General features: G+C 41.7%; 1 protein-coding gene across 2 annotated transcripts in view; it reads left to right on the top strand.

Moving 5' to 3' along the window:
• Positions 1–18,128, top strand: part of SNCG (synuclein gamma) — a 43,736-nt gene extending 25,608 nt beyond the window's left edge. For both annotated transcript variants that reach the window (XM_034776199.1, XM_034776198.1), the window contains exons 4-5: positions 16,983–17,069; positions 17,695–18,128. In XM_034776199.1, coding sequence (XP_034632090.1) covers positions 16,983–17,069; positions 17,695–17,715 — 108 coding nt within the window. In that variant the 3' untranslated portion in view covers positions 17,716–18,128. The remainder of the gene's footprint in view (positions 1–16,982; positions 17,070–17,694) is intronic.
• Positions 18,129–19,186: the final 1,058 nt, after the last annotated feature.

Below are 19,186 nucleotides of genomic sequence, written 5' to 3'. Positions count from 1 at the left end.
GCACAGTGCATTCTATGCTGAATCTAGGCATCTGTGTCTGCCCTCTGTGAGAGATGGCTGCCAAGATAGGCAAAGTATTCTACATTTTCCAGTTCTTCTTCTTTATCAATATAGATCTTCCTTGCTGGGTCTGATGATTGACCGGGGACTGGTTGGTGGAGAACTTTTGTTTTGCCGATGTTCAGTGCTAGCCATAGGCTTTTAAAAGCATCAGAGAAGCAATTAAGGGCTGTTTGAAGATCCTCCTTTGAGTGTTCAACTACAGCAAAATCATCTGCGTACTGGAGTTCGGTTATTGTTGTCGATATTACTTTAGTTCTGGCATGGAGACGAGAAAGGTTGAAGAGGTTGCCGTCAATCCGATATTGGATGCCAATGCCTTGTAGTAGACAGTCTTGGGTTAATGTTTTCGTAGCTACTAAGAAAATAGAGAAAAGGGGGAGGGATGCCAGTACACAACCTTGTTTTATGCCAGTTTGGATGACAAAGGGTTCAGGGATAGAGCCACTGCACAAGATGGAGGCAGTCATCTGGTCATGGAAGAGTCTTAAAATGGTGACAAATTTGCTTGGGCAGCCAAATTTTGACATGATTTTCCACAGAGTCTCATAATTGACTGAGTCGAAGGCTTTGGTCAGATTGATAAAGGCCATATACAGCTCCTGGTGTTGTTGTTGACATTTTTCCTGGATCTGCCTGGCTGTGAAAATCTTGTCTGTTGTGCCTCATGATGGTCTGAGGGACTCTGGAAGTACTTCCTCTGCAAGAGAGAGCAGGTGATCCAGTAAGATTCTAGCAAGAATCTTCCCAGCATTGGAGAGGAGGGTAATGCCTCGATAGTTGCCACAGATGGCCCTGTCTCCCTTTTTGAAAATGGTGATGATGTTAGCGTTAGATAAGTCAGCAGGGATTTCTTCGGTGCACCAGATTTTGAAGAGCAGCAGGTGAAGCTTGTTAGTCAGTGTTTCTCCCCCCACTTTCAGTACTTCAGCTGGTATGCCATCAGGACCTGGTGCTTTATTGTTCTACATTTGTTTCATTGCTTTGCAGACCTCCTCAGGTGATGAGTTGGCAAGAGTTTCCTAGATTGGGTGTCGAGGGATGGAGTGGATGGTACTGACAGTCACAGTTGATTCTCGATTTAGAAGCTTTTGGTAGTGTTCCTTCCAGCGCTCTTTGATGGATTCAGTATCTTTAAGAAGGGTACTACCATCTTTGGATCTCAGAGGTGTATGGCCACATGAGCTTGGTCCTTACAGGGTCTTTGTCTCACAAAAAAAACTTTGCATATCATGTCTGTCAGCGAATGTTTGGATTTCTTTTGCTTTGTCCTTCCACCATTGTTTTTGATTTCTCGGATCCTCCTTTGAACTTCAGCTTTGAGCTGATGGAAAGAGCTCTGCTTCTGACTGGATAGTGGTTAGTTTTGCCAGTTGCAGAAAGCTTTTCTCTTCTGGTACAAAAGGACTGTAATCTCCATGTTGTTGCTGTCAAACCAGTCCTGATGGTGGTGGGTAGCAAGGCCAATGGATTCCTTGCAAATCTCATGGATGGTCTGTTTTAGGACTTCCCAGTCTTCTTCGACACGTGTGCTGTCATTTTCAGGTGTGCAGATAGCCAGTTTTTCACTGAGGAGATTGGAAGTTCTCTTGGTGCACTGAGGATTGAAGTCTTTGGATGTTGAATTGCCATCTGTGTGATTTGGATTGCTTTCTATGTTTTGGTGCAATCCTGATGGACATGACTGACCTCACCAGCTGGTGGTCAGTCCAGAAATCATTGGTTCCTCTCATGACATGGGTGATTTGGACATCTCTTAGATCCTGTGTTCTTACAATGACATAGTCTAGGAGGTGCCACTGTTTTGAGTGGGGGTGTTGCCAAGTTGTTTTGTATTTGTTGCTTTGTCTGAAGACTGTGTTTATGATCACAAGGTCGTGCTCTGCACATTTTTGAGTAGAAGGATGCCACTGGAACTGGTCTTGCCTACTCCTTCCTTCCCAATGGTGCTACTCCATATGTTAGAATCTCAGCCAACTCTTACATTAAAATCCCTAAAAAGGATTATCTTATCTGTTTTTGGAATGGATGACACACATTTTATCAAGGCACATGATGACCATCTTGCGGTCACCGCCTGCGTGTTGGTCTGTGACTAGGGACTCCTGGTGATCACTTCTCCTATCCTCATCACCACTCGTCCATCACTGCAGGACTTTTATGGGAAGGGATGGGGGAAAAGTTCTTCCTGTGAAAGAAGCCTGAGTGTGAGTAGTTCAATGTGGGGGAGCTGATGTGCACTGGCAGACACACAAATCTTGGCAGAAGAGGCACCTGTGTCCGGTTGCAATGAGGTGCAAGATGACCAGGGGTTTCTCCTCCGTTATGGCCTTCGTCCGCCTTCACAGGTGTTGAGAGGTGATCCTGCTTCATCCGCCTGTTTGGCCATTGAGGTCTTATACTGGGTTGGGTTGTGCTGGGCTGCCTGGTACCTCGCCTTCAACCTTACTGCCATGGGACTGACCCTACCAGGAGTACAGGACTCCAGATGGCATCACTCTTAGGGTCTTAAGTATATGCAAGCTTCTCCACCACGTCAAGGTAGCAGCCCAAGATCACATCCATTTTTTGCCAGGTATAAAGGCTGCATGAAAGGTGCCTGTTTAATATCTTGTTCTGGAAGAATCACAAGGATAAAGAACATGAAGTATCTTTCACATTAAGCCAGATATCCTCCCAGGTTTCTACTGGGACAGTAAGGCTTTTTCCCATTTTTCTTTGAGACTGAAATTGAAAGGGTAATGCAAAGCATTAAGCCACATATAAGTAATTCCTACAAAGTGACTTTTGTTTCCATATTTCTTAATGTGTTCTTCTAGAGGTGAAAGAGTTGAAACAGACCAACTGTCCTCTATCCTTACATGAATCCTTGAGCATAGCCACTGAAAGAAGGAACTGTGAGACAGTGGTAGCTGATATTTGTTACATATATAATGGAAGGAGGCCAGTCTGCCATCTTGTATTATATCTTCAATTTTATTAATCTTTTTTCTATCCAAATTATCTTAAGCATGGGGTTGGCCTTGATCCTGAGGCATAGGTTATCCTGCAGTAGTACAAGAAGAGAATTAATATGATTGGATGTTGTAATCATCTTATCACATTGCAGGATTCCCTGGTAGACTGGATTTTTCCTTAAGGGTGTGTGTAGCCTCTCAAGGTATATAAAAGAAGAGAGTGCATTGTTACGCTTTTTTCAATCTCAAACTAGGCCAGTGTGTATACAGAGCTACTGGAGGGGAACCACCTTGCAATAGGGCACATTTGGAATGCTAGATAATATAGATACAGTAGAACCTCAGAATTACGAACACCTCAACAATGGAAGTTGCTCGTAACTCTGAATAAAACATTATAGTTGTTCTTTCAAAAGTTTACAACTGAACATAGACTTAGTCAGCTTTGAAACTTTATTATGCAGAGGAAAAAGCTGCTTTCCCTTTATTTTTTAGTAGTTTACAGTAGTACTGTACTGTATTTGCTTCCAGTTCCAAATGAGGTGTGTGGCTGACTGGTCAGCTTGTAACTCCGGAGTTCTGAGGTTCTACTGAACACATCTGACAACCCCATGTCTTGATTTTTTTTAAGGGTTTTGTGTGACAAGCGAGGCTTTTTTTAAATGTAATATAAATTAAATGATGATTATATATATCTATATATAGATATAAATCATCATTTAAATAGCCTATTTGTATGGAATAAAAAACAGCCTTGCTTGTTATGATAAGCCTATTTATTTGAGCAAAAAGCAAGTGAGACACTTTGAAAGGCAACAGGCTAGTGATATAAGTCAAGCTTGGGCAGATACTCATTTTGGCTATTTCTGTTCTCCCCAGAAAGGCTAGAGGGAAGAGATGCCACCTCTCTACAGTCTTGGAAATTTCTTTTAATATATAGTCCATGTTTATAGAAACAATTTTGGGAAGATTAGGACAGATTTTAACACCTACATAAGTTATTTCCTGACACATTTGAAATGGAAAATGATGAAACTGAGAAGAATCTGGTCTTTTGGATAGATCTATTGCTTGTGATTTATTCCAGTTAGTGCAAAAACCAGCAATATTTCCAAAAATATCAATGACATTCAGTAATGATGAGATTGATGAGGATAGATTCTTCAATAGTACAAAAATGTCATTAGCATATAAATTGATTTTTAATTTCCTGTTTATAGTCACACCTTCAATGGCTGAGTGTTGACATATGTACATTGACAGTGATTTGAGACATTAAAAAGGAGGGGCCAGCCCTGTTGTCTCCCTCTTTCTAGTTGAAATGTGGGAGAAATAATTCTATTAGTTGATAGTGAAGAGAGGATTGCTGTTTATTTTAAGATTAAATGTAGTATGATAATATATCAAAACACCTTTAAGATTTGCTTCCCTACTTTTTGGATCTATCCTTTTTGACTCAAACAACTTTCCAAGATGGAGGAATATTTCTTATAAAAACCAGAGCTTTGGAGCTGTGCTCCGGCTCTGCTCCAGCTCCAGGTCAAAACCTGCAGCTCCACTGTTCTGGAGCTGCTCCGCGCTCCAGGCTCCGCTCCAAAGCCCTGTTTTATTAAAAACACCTCGCTTGCGCCTACTCCCACTAAGTCCAAATGTAAATTCCCATGGGCTCTAGTGGAAGCAAATTGGGCCACATTCTGGTGTCTAGGTGGTGGTGGAAGGCACTTTGGTCTAAACAAATGTAAGAATGTTACTGTTATACAACTATTTACACCTCATTATGGCTTTCAGCCTCTTTGAAAGCCAGATCTCTGTTGTAGAACTAGGAAAACAGTTATAAACAATTCTTGCAGATCATCTTCTACTTCATGTGTCTCTTAAACATATAATTAAGCCAACCCAAGAAAGAGACAGTATGTGCACATCTTAACTGGGACAGTATTTATTTGTCAACACTAGAGGGCAGGGTTAATTCAGACCCATTCTGAGTCCACGCTCAAAAGATATTTGACCCATAAAAGAGACAAGAAAATCTTCCCCTTGTTTTCCAATTTATGCCAGTTTTGACAACAACTAAGCATCTGTTAATGAGGGCCGTGTGACCCAAATTATGCATTGATTTAAGACAGGTTTAAACAAGAAAGCTTCTGTTCTCAGATACAGTGTGGAAGCTTTAGTTGGTTCCAGTCTTTGAATCATGTGGAAGAACAGAAAAACTCCCTGCAGGAAGGAAAAATTGTTCATTAGGCAAAATGCTTTCACAATGCGAAAGCAAAGAGCAACCATACTGCTATACTCTAGCCCTATGGAACCTAATATTTGGGAGTTCTTTGATAACTTGGTAGCTTTCTTTGTTCCCACTCCTTAGCGAGCTGCAGTCAACTGAGTCAATAGTTACTCAAACTAGACTCAGACGAATTAACGAGTAACAATCAAATGGAATTAAAACCTAGTAAGACTGGACAAAATTGTTCTAATCTTGTCAGACATTTAGGGCTAGATCCACAAAGGGACTTAGATGCCTAAGTCCAATATTTATGTGCCCCTAAAATCCTCAAAACCCACACTCATCAGCTACCAACTAACCCTATAGGTGCCTGAAGTCCCTTACATACTTAAATTTCTGCGGGCTAAATCCTGATGCCACCAAGCAGCGAGGCACCCAGCTCACACCTAAGCCCCAGCAGGATTCTCAAACTAGGCATTCCCTGACTGGCCATGTCTGGTGGGTGTGCTCAGAGCACAGCTAACCCCCATAAAAGACAGCTGAGGAAGAGGAGGAGGTGGTGGTGCTGCCTCCCCCTTCTATGTAACAGACAAGCAATTAGAGCACTCTTGGGATGTGAGAGACCTGGTTCAAATCCCCACTGCCTGATTTGGAGGAAGGACTTAAAACTATGTCTCCCACCTCCCCTCACCAGCTCTAATCACTAGTTTATAGGATACTCTGGGGTGGGTCTCTCCCAGTTTCTGTTGAAACTATTCCACTTTGTATACAATATGAAAAAAAATATTCACTGAGCAGGGAGAGTGGGATCCAGGATTCTCAGGTGAGTGTGCTAACCATTAGGCTATAGACAGGGCAGGCTCCAGGCACCAGCTTAACAAGCAGGTGCTTGGGGCGGCCAAGGGAGAGGGGCGGCACCTACGGCAATTCGGGGGCGGAAGGTCCCTCATTCCCTCTAGGAGCGAAGCACCTGCCGCTGAACTGCCACTGCTGATCGCGGCTTTTTTTTTTTTTTTCCCCCCAAATGCCGCCAATTTTGCTTGGGGCAGCAGAAATGCTGGAGCCGGCCCTGGCTATAGTGTCATTCTCCCCCTCGCTCTGGACTTATAGCCTAAGCCCTGCCACCCTTATCGGCATTTCCTCCTACTAGCTAGCTTAGACAGCTCCACAGGCAGGGAATGTGTATACAGAAGCTGGGAGGTGTGATTTCCAGCTTGGGGAGACAAACACACTAGCTGTGATCAAGCTAATGTGCTAAAAATAGCAGTGTGGTGGTAGTAGTACAGACAGCAGCTCAGACTACCTGCCCAAGTACAATCCCATCTGAGGTCCTAGGTACATACTCCGGCAACTAGTCCAAGCCACTGCTCGTGCCACTGCAGCCACACTGCTATTTTTAGAGCACTGGCTTGATCATAGCTAGCGCATGTATGTCTACCTGAGCCAGGAATCAAACCTCCCAGCTGCTGTGTAGACACATACTCTCTGTTTGCCAGCTTTTGTAAACCTGATTCTTAGGTGCATAACTGTAACCATGCATTGTATAGACAACCCGGGCAACTAACGCAGTGCTGTGGATTCCTCTAGGCAGCAGGACACTTAAGAGTTAGGCATTACAACACATACATCTCTTTGTGGATCTAGCCCATAGTTTCTGGCTTTCCTGGCTTAACAGCCAATACAACATTATGTGAATCTAAGCTTTTGTGTAACACACAAACTTGATATTCCACATCCTGAGGGAGATGGTCAACAAAGGGGAAGAATAACAGCCACTAGCTGTGTGTGCAGAGATCTTGGAACACAGGTACAAAGGAAAGAACTAGGAAATCATTTGAGCATGTGGGATCAGATTCATGCCAGCCTGGGGAAGGGCAGCTGGATTGGGGAGAGATGAATTGCATTTCCCTTTGTCAATAGGGATGAACCTGCCCCTTTGTGCATCAACTATCCCCTCACCATAGTGGTGGTCTCTCTAGGTCAAAGTGGAGGCACACTGGCAAGGTACTGTGAGGAAGCACCAAGTTCTCTGGTTATTAGAGGACTAAGGCTAGCTCTACACTACGGGGGCAGGGGGAGAGGAGGTTGATCTAAGATACGCAACTTAAGCTACATGAATAGCATAGCTGAAGTTGCGTATTTTAGGTAGACTTACCTGGCTGTGAGGATGGCAGCGAGTTGACCACTGCCGCTCCGCCCTCGACTCCGCTTCCGCCTCTTGCCACGGTGGATTTCCGGAGTCGACGGCAGAGTGATCAGGGATCGATTTTATCGCATCTTCACTAGACGCAATAAGTCGATCCCCAATAGATCGATTGCTACCTGCCGATCCGGTGGGTAGTGAAGACGTGCCCTAAGTCTCCAGGGCTGTCTTTCTGGCATCTTCCATCAATGTCAGTTCATTTTAAATGAAAGAAAACAGACAGTTGATCAAGAGAGGACATGACTGGGGTGTAAAAACTCTATCAAGACACAGTGAATGAAGGAGCCAGTAAACTATTCAGGAGAGTAGCTTGCTTCAAATAATGTGGGTGATAGGTGCCACAGAAATACTGTAGGTAGAAAGACAGAAAACAGGGAGGCATAAGTGAAACAAAAAGGAGCCAGCAGTAGAGAAGTTCAGAAGAAATCTCTTTATCAGCAGAGTAATTAATGTGTGAAATAGATGTTACCAACAGCAACAATATGAGCTGCAATGTATTGAAAAATATGCTGGAGAGATACTAAGAAGAATAAACATATAGCATATCAGTGTTGGACTGCTTGATGCTCCTTCAATCCTGAAAGTGTCAATGAGCACCTAAACCCCTGAAGTTTGAGGGACTTGGTCTGGGCAGTCTTGCTCCATTCCTTCCCTCCCCCTTTTAATTCTTACAGTCAATGCTAAAATCCTGATTCTGTTGTCCATTACATCCGCATAACCCTCCTGACTTCAGTGGGATTGGCACAAGTAAATGAGACACGTATTTAGCTCTGACATGCCTTGCATTATTAAATAGCGCTTGTCTGACAGCATATTAAAGGAAAGACCAAGACCATCCAAATACCAATATATAGAACACGTAGTTCTGTAATCTGTGTGCTGTTTAAAAAAGGAGAAAGCGATTAATGTTATGAATAAACTCTGCTCATCTACCTTTAGCATGCTGGAGTCTATGCAAGGCTCCTATTCAGTGATGTTCTGGGCAAGAAATTGTGTAATTCCAGGGTTTGGCTTGGTTTTATACTGTGCTCGTCACTGTAGTAGTGTCCAAGCACATTCTGGTAGCTCATTAAGCAACATGACTAACATCTGTCACATATTGTTTCTTCTCATGTGATGAATGTTCCTCAGCACTATTGAATTTGGGAAGTATTTCTCTCTGTCAGTTCAGATCTCTCTCTGTGGGACATATTGTTCCTGAGTAAGGTCTATTAGCATTATTATCAACCCCAGGGAGTGTGTGTTGGCATTTAAACTATGTGCTGCCAACTAGCTTCAATGGGAGATACACAACTAACATCTAGTAGAGAACTTTGAATACGTAAGGCTAAATTCTGCTCCTGGCTACACCCATGCAGTCAATGGGATTCAGTGGATGCAGCTAAGCATAGCATTTGACCTTTAGCAGTTTGTAGCACCTGCTCCTCTGAGCTGTCTCATTAACTTGATAGGTACTAACAAACAAAGGGCCACATCCCATAAGGTGATGAGCTGCTTATATTTCCAGTGTCCTCAATGGGTGCTGAGAACACTCCTTACCCCACAGAAGAAAATGTGACTGAAATAGCTTTGGACCCAAGTAGAGTTACTGAGCACCTCCTGGGTGTTGCTGAATATCCTCAGTTATCATTGATATCGCCGTGTCGGTCTTTTTCATTTCTCTGCTCTCCTTTACTTAGTCTCCACTAACTAAGGGTCAATACATCTCTTTCTTTTCTGTATTATTCAGGAGCTTTTCTAAATACAAAGTAAAAAAAAAAAAAAAAGGCATTATTTTTGGTGTGCGGGTCATGTTTAATGCAAAGGTTTTGTGAATGAGGCCTATCAATATTGTACATTCCTCATCGCTTCCTTGGGTGGATTTCAGTGGTTTTTTTTAGAAAGTTGACCTCCACTAAGTATCCTTGTCTGACAGCAGGGATGAACTTTCCATCTGCATGACTCTGCACAAAGCTTGCTGCATTGCAGACACTCACATGTGATCAAAAGCAAGCAAGCATTCACACACACATACGTTCTTGTTAAATGTCCCTCAGGGGTTGGAAGAATTTCCCAGTAGCTAATATTTCACTACTGTTGTTCTCCCCTCCCCCTTTCATCCATTTTTCTTGTCAGGTGTAATATGGTCTAGTTGTCAGTTCGTGGCTCTGTGATTTTAAAATGGTCTTGTTCCTCTTTTATGTCATTTCACAAATTATTCTGGTAATTTTCAATTATTTGCAACCACTCTGTGCATTTAACTTAATGTTGGATCCCATAATTATTTTATCTGTTTGATCTAACACATCTGTAATCTACTGATACATTAGGCATTTCCTTTCTTAAAGATTACACATTTTGAAAATGAATAGGGAGGAGAATCAGAAATACTTCACAAAAATGGGCCATAATCTGCTCTCCAAAACAACTCTCATTGTCATTAATAAGGTTGCACTGGGAGAATTAAGAGCAGAATTTGACCAAGTATCTGTTCGTTAAGTGTATTCAGTTAGGGTGAAATTCAACCATCATAAAAGGATATAAGAATCTATAAAAGGCCTCTGATGTGGTGGAACTGCTGTCTGCATCAAGGGCGTATTATGGGGGCAGGATATGGAATTTAAGTACATCACAATTAGACTGAATACACCACTAGAATGCTTCGCCTTTGTATATATGCTTCATGATAGTCTAAGGACTTATCTCATGCTATTTCTCATTATAGCCTGGAGAATTAAGATCGTACTAAAAGTAAAATAAGCTTTAACTGTGAGAGATTGCACATATGTAGTATTTTCTCTATCTCTTTCTTGTTAATTTATTAAATCAAACATTTAATGTCTGTCATATCATAAACAGCATAAGATGTACAGGATGTGCAATGTGGCTGAGAGAGTGTTTCTGGTGAAACTTTAATTCTGCATGTTAAATGGTAATACGCTGAAAAATCACATGAGAAAAGATTGCATCATAGGAACCCATTTGGCAGTCCTTATTCATAAGAGCAGTCCCATTGAAGCCAATGGGAGTTTGTCTGGCTGTGGAGTGAGTGAAAACTGAGTAAGCACATCAAGAATTGGCCCTATAAAAGTAAATTTCATATTAAAAGCTAGAAAAGCCATGCACTGTAATCTGTGCGCTCTATGCAGGTGTTTTCTGCCCCTTTCTGGTGCTGATTGCTCTTTTAGTCAGAAATGTCTGCATCATTTAGGATGCATTGAGCCTGAACCATTCCAACTGAATAAGTCTGCAGAATTTATCAACATATCTAACCTCTAAAATCATGAGAGGAGCCATTCTCTTCCAGGAGAGTGGTTTGGAGTTATCTCCAAGAAGTATCACCTATGCTTGAGAAGAAGACATTAACTCCATAGTGGGCTGAGTCTCTCCATACCTCCTGCAAGTTGGTGTACCCTTATTATTTATTAAACTTGCAGCAGACCAGGTCACCAATGTACCTCTTCAGGTTCACAGCTTTAAACAAAAACAAAACAAAACAAACCTGCTTTCCACTGAATTTGCTGCCTCTCCAGCTACAGAAAGCAATGTATCATCAATTATTATTAAGGCTCAGGAAGGTGTCTGGTATTATGGAGGGGGATAGTGTCACCATTTAAAATTTTTTAACTAGTTTTGCATTAACAACCCAAATTTTCTCCAATTACAACAAATTCCATTTTGTATGAGTGATCTCTAGCCAGAGGAGAATTTAGGGCAAATTTTGATGTCAGAAAAGAGGTGTTTAAATGGTAATTTAAAATAAAGGTATCAATTTTAAGACTTAGTCACTTTCTCAGGCAGAGTTCCATTTCAGAGGGATTTCAAATGCTCAGCACCTCTCAGGATTGGGCCCATAGTGAAATGAACCATAAAGACAGCAGGAAATTCTTATTGTATCTGAATCATACAATAGAGACTTTAGCCCCTTTGCTGTCCAAAGGACATTTGACATACCCATGTCATTTTGATATTCGTATGCCCCTAATGCTTGAATGTAAACTCTGAGATTTTAAGAATATTCAGTAGGTACTATCTGAAAATCCATGTCCCCTGAATTACACCAGCTATAGCATCCAGGGAGTTAAAAAAACTCCCTAGCTGAAATTAATTGACTAAAGAGATTTGATTCAAAAGCCAGCAAGCGTTCCATCTACCAATCAAAGCCATTATAAGGTAGCATAAACCTTTTGTGTCTTTATTACTTTACTTATAACCTGTAGTCCAGCACAGATCCCACCACTCTATGGCACAAGCACTACTACAAAGAACTCTGATACATAAAATTCTAAACGCAAAATAAACAACATTAAACTCACCTGTAAAATAAATGCCACCTATAAAAATGTCAAATTTTAAAATGGAAGAGACAACCTCCATTAAAAATGAATGTAAGCATTTTTTAACTTCTCTTGAAAAACAGGGAAACATAAAGAGAAAATCTTTGGACTTTATTATTTGCCAGTTGAGCCAAATTGATGATTCAATTAATGGAAAAACCTCCTGGTAATGCATGAGAAAATCTGTCACTTTACCAGTCACAATGAAATGTAAATGACATTGACAACAGGAAATTAATCATTTCAACCTTTTTGGTATGCCCCTAGGCCAGGTCTGCAAGAGGCAAGAGATGTACATTCTCCCTTTAAACATCCCATGGGGAATATGCCTAAAAGACACAGAGGTTTCATTAACTTTTCTGTGGTGTCTCCTCCATGGTGTGGAATCCCTCTTTTTGAGAGGCCCCAGAGCCAGCAGGGAAAATCTCTGTATCTTGACTCCATTGGAGCTGCATTGTCAGGGAGCCAGAGATGTAGAGGTGAAAGGCCTATTGAGGGTATTGGAACCAATCTAGAGCTGTAAAGCCTTCATTCAGTTAGCCCTGTTCTCTGGGAGATCCTCTCTCTCACTCTCTTGAGAGAGAATATAACAGTAAAACATATATATAAAGCCCATATTGTATGAGGGAAAGAACAGTCTTATGGTCAAAAAGCTGAGGACTAAGCATTGGGAGAACTTGGTTCTTTTCCCAGGTCAGCCACAGACTTGCTCTCTGACCTCGCACAAGTCTGTGTGCCTCAATTTCCCCATTTCTTATGTCACAGGAATGAGATTTATTTTGTTAATATTTTTAAAGGGCTTTGAAATCCTTAGATGAAAGTTGGGGGGGGAGGGATAGCTCAGTGGTTTGAGCATTGGCCGCCTGCTAAACCCAGGGTTGTGAATTCAATCCTTGAGGGGGCCACTTAGGGATCTGGGGCAAAATCAGTACTTGGTCCTGCTAGTGAAGGCAGGGGGCTGGACTCAATGACCTTTCAAGGTCCCTTCTAGTTCTAGGAGATAGGATATCTCCATTAATTTTTATTTAAAGTACATTAAAACCCCCCTCTGCTTTGCATTTAAGATGTAATGTGCTGTACAAACATTAATTAACTAATCATTGTAACACTTTTGTGCAGCAGGGGTATATGATTATCCCCATTGAATACAGGTGGAATCCTGGCTGCATTGAAATCAATGGCAAAATTCTCATTGACTTTAATAGAGGCAGGATTTTACCCTACACATCTTGCCCAGTATCACACAGCAAGAGTGAGGTACAACTGGGATTGGTACCCACCAGATGCTAGCTCTTTGCTCTGTATGCAGACATCTGTAGATCACATTGCCGACTTTAAAAAGAGCCTTACATTAGGTTTATCAGCTAGCAGCCTTAACTCCCAGCCAACAAATGCAGACTGCAGCCCTGTCTCCTCCAATAGTCTCTATCCTGGACAGGCAAACTGGAGGGAAGTAAGTGGGAAAACGATGGTGAGGTGAAAACCTTAACACAACCTGACACTTCTTCATCCTGTAATTGTGTTGGTTCCTGCCACGTTGTTTTAGAAAAATTCTCAAGACACTTGTTTCCTGTCCCTTCTAAAAACAGATTGATGAGGTAGTTACATTCTTCTTTAATGGAATCTTAGCTAAAAGAACATTTTAGAGGACCATTAACCAGTAAAATAGATGAAGATGGATTCTTACATCCACTTTTTACACTCAGACACTGTTTCCTGCGAATGACCCCAAGGCAGGAAGTCCTTTTTTTTTTTTTTAAACATTATTTGTAGACAGAGTCAAAAAAGCTACAATCCTCTTTGTGAGAAGAGCAGACAGCCTGAGCCCCCTACAAGAGAGGTTTCTGACTGCAGTAATTTGCCCTTTCTGCATGTTCACACACTCACACAAATGGCCTATGTTTGTTTCTCTGATACGAGGCACTAGGTTTAACTCCCAGGCAGTCTCCAGAGCCATTATTTCACCTCCACAAATCAGCATGGATTCTATTAACCCATTAAGGCCACACATGGGGAGACCGGACTACTGCTGAACCTATTGCAACTGATTTTGTGTAACAAAAAGAAAGTAACAATCTGTATGAATTAAGCAAGGCACATGATACAACTAAAAAATAGGCAAGAAAGAAAAGAAAATACTGGTCCTAAACAGTTTTAAAATAGCAGGAAACACTTTGAAAATACAGTTTCAGGCTATTTATACTTTTTGTACATTGTTCAGTTATAAAATGTACTGCTGTTTATTTTTTATATGGTGCCAAACACATGCCAATTGCTTTACAAACACAGATCCCAGTCCTGCAATCAGATCTGCCTGTGTGCATCCAATTGCAGGGTTGGGATCATAAGTTTGGCCTCTGTCTGACACTTTACAAATACTGAGGGTCAGATCTGTGATGGGTTAGATCACAGAACCCCCCCCCTTGGGAGCTGCCACTTGATGTGCCAAGACTACCTATGCTCCTGCTTTCCCTGCCAGCTCGGGACCCCAGCACCCTGTCTTGCTGAGCCAGACAAGCCAGTCTGCTCCAACACAGACCCAGGGTCTGAATTACTTGCCCCAAAGCTGCAGACTTAACTGAAAGCAGCTTACAGAAGTGTTCTTATCTATAACACTCAGACGCCCAACTCCCAGTGGGTCTAAACCTAAATAAATCCATTTTACCCTGTATAAAGCTTATATAGGGTAAACTCATAAATTGTTCACCCTCTACAACACTGATAGAGAGATATGCACAGCTGTTTGCCCCCCTGCCCCAGGTATTAATACAGTTGATTAATAAGTAAAATGTGATTTTATTAAATACAGAAAGTAGCATTTAAGAGGTTCCAAGTAGTAACAGACGGAACAAAGTGAATTACTAAGTAAAATAAAATAGAACACGAAGTCTATGTCTAAGAAACTTAAAACAAATAACACCTCACCAGTTCCAGTAAACTTCCTTTTACAGACTAGTCTCCTGCTACTCTGGGTCCAGCAATCACTCACACCCCCTGTAGGTATTGTCCTTCGTTCCAGTTTCTTTCAGGTCTCTTTGGGGGTGGAGAGGTTCTCTCTTTAGCCAGCCGAAGGCAAAATGGATGGGTTTCCCAGGGGCTTAAATAGACTTTCTCTTGTGGGTGGAGACCCCCTCCTCTCTCCTATGCAAAGTCCAGCTCCAAGATGGAGTTCTGGAGTCACCTGGGCAAGTCACATGTTCATGCATGACACTCAGTTTTTACATGCAGAAGCCATTGCCCACATGGTATCTTGAATGTCTCCAGGAAGACTTCTTATGTGGATTGGAGCATTCCAGGATGCATTGTTCCTTAAGTGCTTCCTGATTGGGCACTTAACTTTGCGAATTCCTTTCTCCAGGAACTGACCAAATGCTCTACTAAGGTTATTTAGAAATCAATCCAGTACACGGCCAATATTCATAACTTTGAGTACAAAAATGATACGTGCATACAAATAAGATTAATAGATTCAGTCATAACCTTTACAGAGATATGTTACATGGCATATGTAGCACAGAACATATTCCAGTTATGTCATATATATTCCTAAGCATATTTCCATAAAGCCTCATGGGGGGCACCGTCACAAGATCCTCAGCTGATGTAAACTGCTGTAGTTCCATAAACGTCAGTTGAACTGAGCCATTTTACAGCGCTAAAGATCCAGCACATAAATGTATAGGGTTTTGTTAATTGTCCTCTTTTGATTGGGAGAGACGCGTAACAGTGCCAATTCCTTGATCATAAGGAAATCTATTAGCAATGTGACTCCTCAACTGTCACAGGTTGTTTGTTCCTTATCCTCTCCTCAGAGGGAGAAGTGTGTGAAGTGGAGTGTCTTGTTTTGGAGGTGTGTGTCTTTTTTTTTTTTAAATAACATACCTGTTGCTAAGTCCCTCTCTCTCTCTCTCTGGTGTGTGTACGAGTGAGAGACAGAGAGGAAAAGAGAGATCACATAAGCATTAGAATGACGCTGTAGCCTGGTGGTTAGAGCACTCACCTGGGACATAGGAGACCTGGGATCCAATCCTCCTGCTCCAGTGACTTTAATGATTTATCCAGAGTGCAAGTACAAGCTTCAGCAGGAGAGACTGAGGGGAGCCCCACATCAGACTATCCTATAGCCCAATGATTAGAGCACTCACTTGAGAGGTGGGAGAACCCTGTTCAAACCCCTCCTCCTGCTCAGGAAGAGGGGGGACTTGAACTGGGAGTCTCCCACATCCCAGGTGAGTACTAGACACTGAGCTAAAAGTTACAAGGGCCATTTTATGTGAACTTGCTTGAGGGGCTTGATCCAATCACGCCTACTGAATTGAGTCCCGCATGTAACTTAGGCAGAGGAATGCTAATCTTCCCCTGGTTTGTGAACTGCTCTGGGTGTCGTGTCCAGCAGCCTAGAGTGAAGGAGACGTGTGTGTGCTCAGAGGCAGAAACATAGGTGCCAAGTGAGTTGAGGAACCTGCAGGGTTCAGTGTTTGACATATTCCTTTACTTCCCACCTCCATAAATAGGTGCTACTCATACACTGCAGGGAGAATGCTACCCACTAAAAGGATGAGCATAAAGGAGGAGTGAGCCTCATAACAAATATATAGCTTGATTTTCCATTTCCTCAATGGAGCCTTGCACCAACTTTGAAATGGATTCTGGCAGCAAAATAAAAATGGATAATATTTAATTCTTTGTCAAATAGATACAGAGATGTGAATTTCTTCGTATGAAGCCACTTGAGCATTTTGGGAGCTATCAGATGAACATTATCCTCTCTATGGAATGAGTGGCTAGTGTGAGGTAGATAATCTGGGGGAAATCAATGTAGAATCTCCTTTCCTGCAAGTGAAAATGAAATTCATCTGTACCTGCTATGTTTCCCAGGTTCAAAGAGCCAATGTTCCATTTTAGATTAAAGAAAACTACTTAACAAAAAAGGACAATGTCTCCAAGAAGGAGAAAGTAGGGTGCGTCTGATTCTGTAAGAACTTCCAGTTCAAATCCTTTCACAGCCCTGCTCCCCAGCAGGCACAGACTTTATACACTTCGAGGTGCAAATACAGAAAACTGAATCAAAGCTGTATATGCCATAGGGAAAACCTGTTATTTTCTCCACATATGAAATATTTGACTCCATTTTGCAAAGTCTGTTTGAGTAGCCTCTTTAAAATTAAGTGGCTGATACACCATGCTGCAACAAGGGTAAATGTATTGTGTATATCCTGCAGGATGAGTTATCTCACCCAGAGCACCCTACAGAACCAGCTGCTGCAGAAGAAGAGACCCCAGCAGAAGCCATAAAAGCCACTGGAGAGGTAAAGTCCAGACTCAAACTAGCTAACCCTAGAATCCTTAGCTGGTCCAGGGTTTTTCTCATGATCTATCATATGTACATTTTATGTACCTTTTTGTTCTCATGAAAATGAAAGACTAACGTAGTCTTTAGCTAAGCATAGGTAAGCATCAGAGGGTCCTGTGGCACCTTGCATAGGTAAGCATGTGATGTGCAAGCCTCCTTAAAAAGGTCTCCTAATGTACCTTTAACCTTACCTGCACCACTGTAAGAGTTCTATTTATGGATCTTCCCCACACCCACCATTCTATCAGTGCACCTCAATGCTGCTGCACAAAGGACCTATGCTCTAGTCCTGGCTCTCTCTGACTCAATGCTGCAGGATTCAGTGGTTTTATGACAAACTTAAATGGAGATTAGGCTAAGAATCACCAAACTAAATTTTACTAGGAACTTGAGCTAGAATAGGAATGTGTATGATTCTCAAAGGGGAAAGGATAACTCACTAACCTTCTGTATCACCTATAGTCCCTATCTTCTTATGGCCTATTTTTAATGTGAGGATCAACCTTGGTAATCTATGTTTTCCAGTTATATACATTCTGTTTAAAATATTACTCCATTTTCTTGTCTTGCTTCTCTTGCAGCGTGAAATTGAAGCCATTTAATCAATTTCAGGACTACTAGTGTGAACGTGAGAATTCCAGGAGTACACACTGAAATGTTAGTAGACACCATAGTAGGGAAATCATCCTTCCCATAGGCTAACTACTTTCAGCGCTATAGCCTTTTACATGCCTCGCTAACGTATCATACAATATATGTATGTCAGACTCTTGATTCTATGTATATGGAAACTGTTCACTACCGTCTGTCTCTCTCTAAGCATCTCTATCTCCTTTGTGGCTTTTTACCTTCCCATCTTTGAGTGTTCTGACTGTCTGGTTTGTTAGCAAATAACATATTGTGGTTAAAATCACTGGTCAATGTCTTCTCTCTATTTGCATCAGCACTTGGAATCCATAGGTATGATGAAAATGATTTTTTTTTAAACTACAAAATAAAAGTGTTTGAACTACTTTTTCTTTGTCTTGTCAGTCCCTTTTATATGTAAAAGTTCTTTTAAGCATTAATGGTCTTGAGCTGAGTTTCAAAGCTGAAAACATTTCCAGAAATGTGCACTTGGTGCTCTAAGAATTAACTGTCAAAAGGAGAAATAATCTAGTACTCTGCTCCACATGTACTGAGGGGGAGGGTCTGAAATCCTTAGAGGTACCCCTGACGTGGGCTAGGGTGACCAGACAGCAAGTGTGAAAAATCGGGACAGGAGGTGGGGGGTAAGAGGAGCCTCTATAAGAAAAAGCCCCAAATATTGGGACTGCCCCTATAAAATCGGAACATCTGGTCACCCTGACGTGGGCAAGGGTGTGAGGACTGAAATCATTAAGGGGAAAATCCCTTCAAATGGGAAAGGAGAAGAGCACTTGAAATCCTCAGCAGGAATCACATCTTGAAATGTGGATCAGTGTGGTCTGAAATGTTCAGGGAGAAATTCTTCCGGGAATGGAGGATGAGGAGTGTTGAAAATTTCAGAGGTGTTTCCTTCCAGAATAATACATAAATAATTAATAATAATACCTGTCTTTTAGCTACAGCTTTTCATCTGTAGATCTCAAAGCACTTTACAAAGGTGGTCAGTAACATAGGGTCTGAAATCCTCAGAGAGGGTAAATGTTTCTGAAGCTCACTCTGATAACCACAAAATATAACATTAAAGTAACTACAGATAAGCACAGCACATGGATGCAGTAGGCATTCTTTTATAGGTATAATACCTCCATGCAGCCAGTCAGATAATATTTGGATACTTGCTTTCTACTGGAATGATGCTGGAATAGATGCTAACTCTGGAAATGTGAGCTATTTACTCCACATAGTCTACAGGCTCTTTTTGAGCTGTTACTAATTAACAGTACAGCTCTGCATTTGTCCTATTTTTTGAACCAATAACGGAGTCTTTGGAGTGATTCTGGTCTAGCCCTTCTTTGTGGCTGAACTATGGTTGCCATCTATCACCACCCTCACTAGTCACAAAGACTGTAATGGCCTAATATTACACCGGAGCAGTTGCTACATTAA

The sequence above is a fragment of the Trachemys scripta genome, chromosome 7 (assembly GCF_013100865.1).
Source record: "Trachemys scripta elegans isolate TJP31775 chromosome 7, CAS_Tse_1.0, whole genome shotgun sequence".
Classification (NCBI taxonomy): domain Eukaryota; kingdom Metazoa; phylum Chordata; order Testudines; family Emydidae; genus Trachemys; species Trachemys scripta.
The sequence above is the reverse complement of the archived record's forward strand: the minus strand, read 5'-3'. Positions and strand labels throughout refer to the sequence as shown.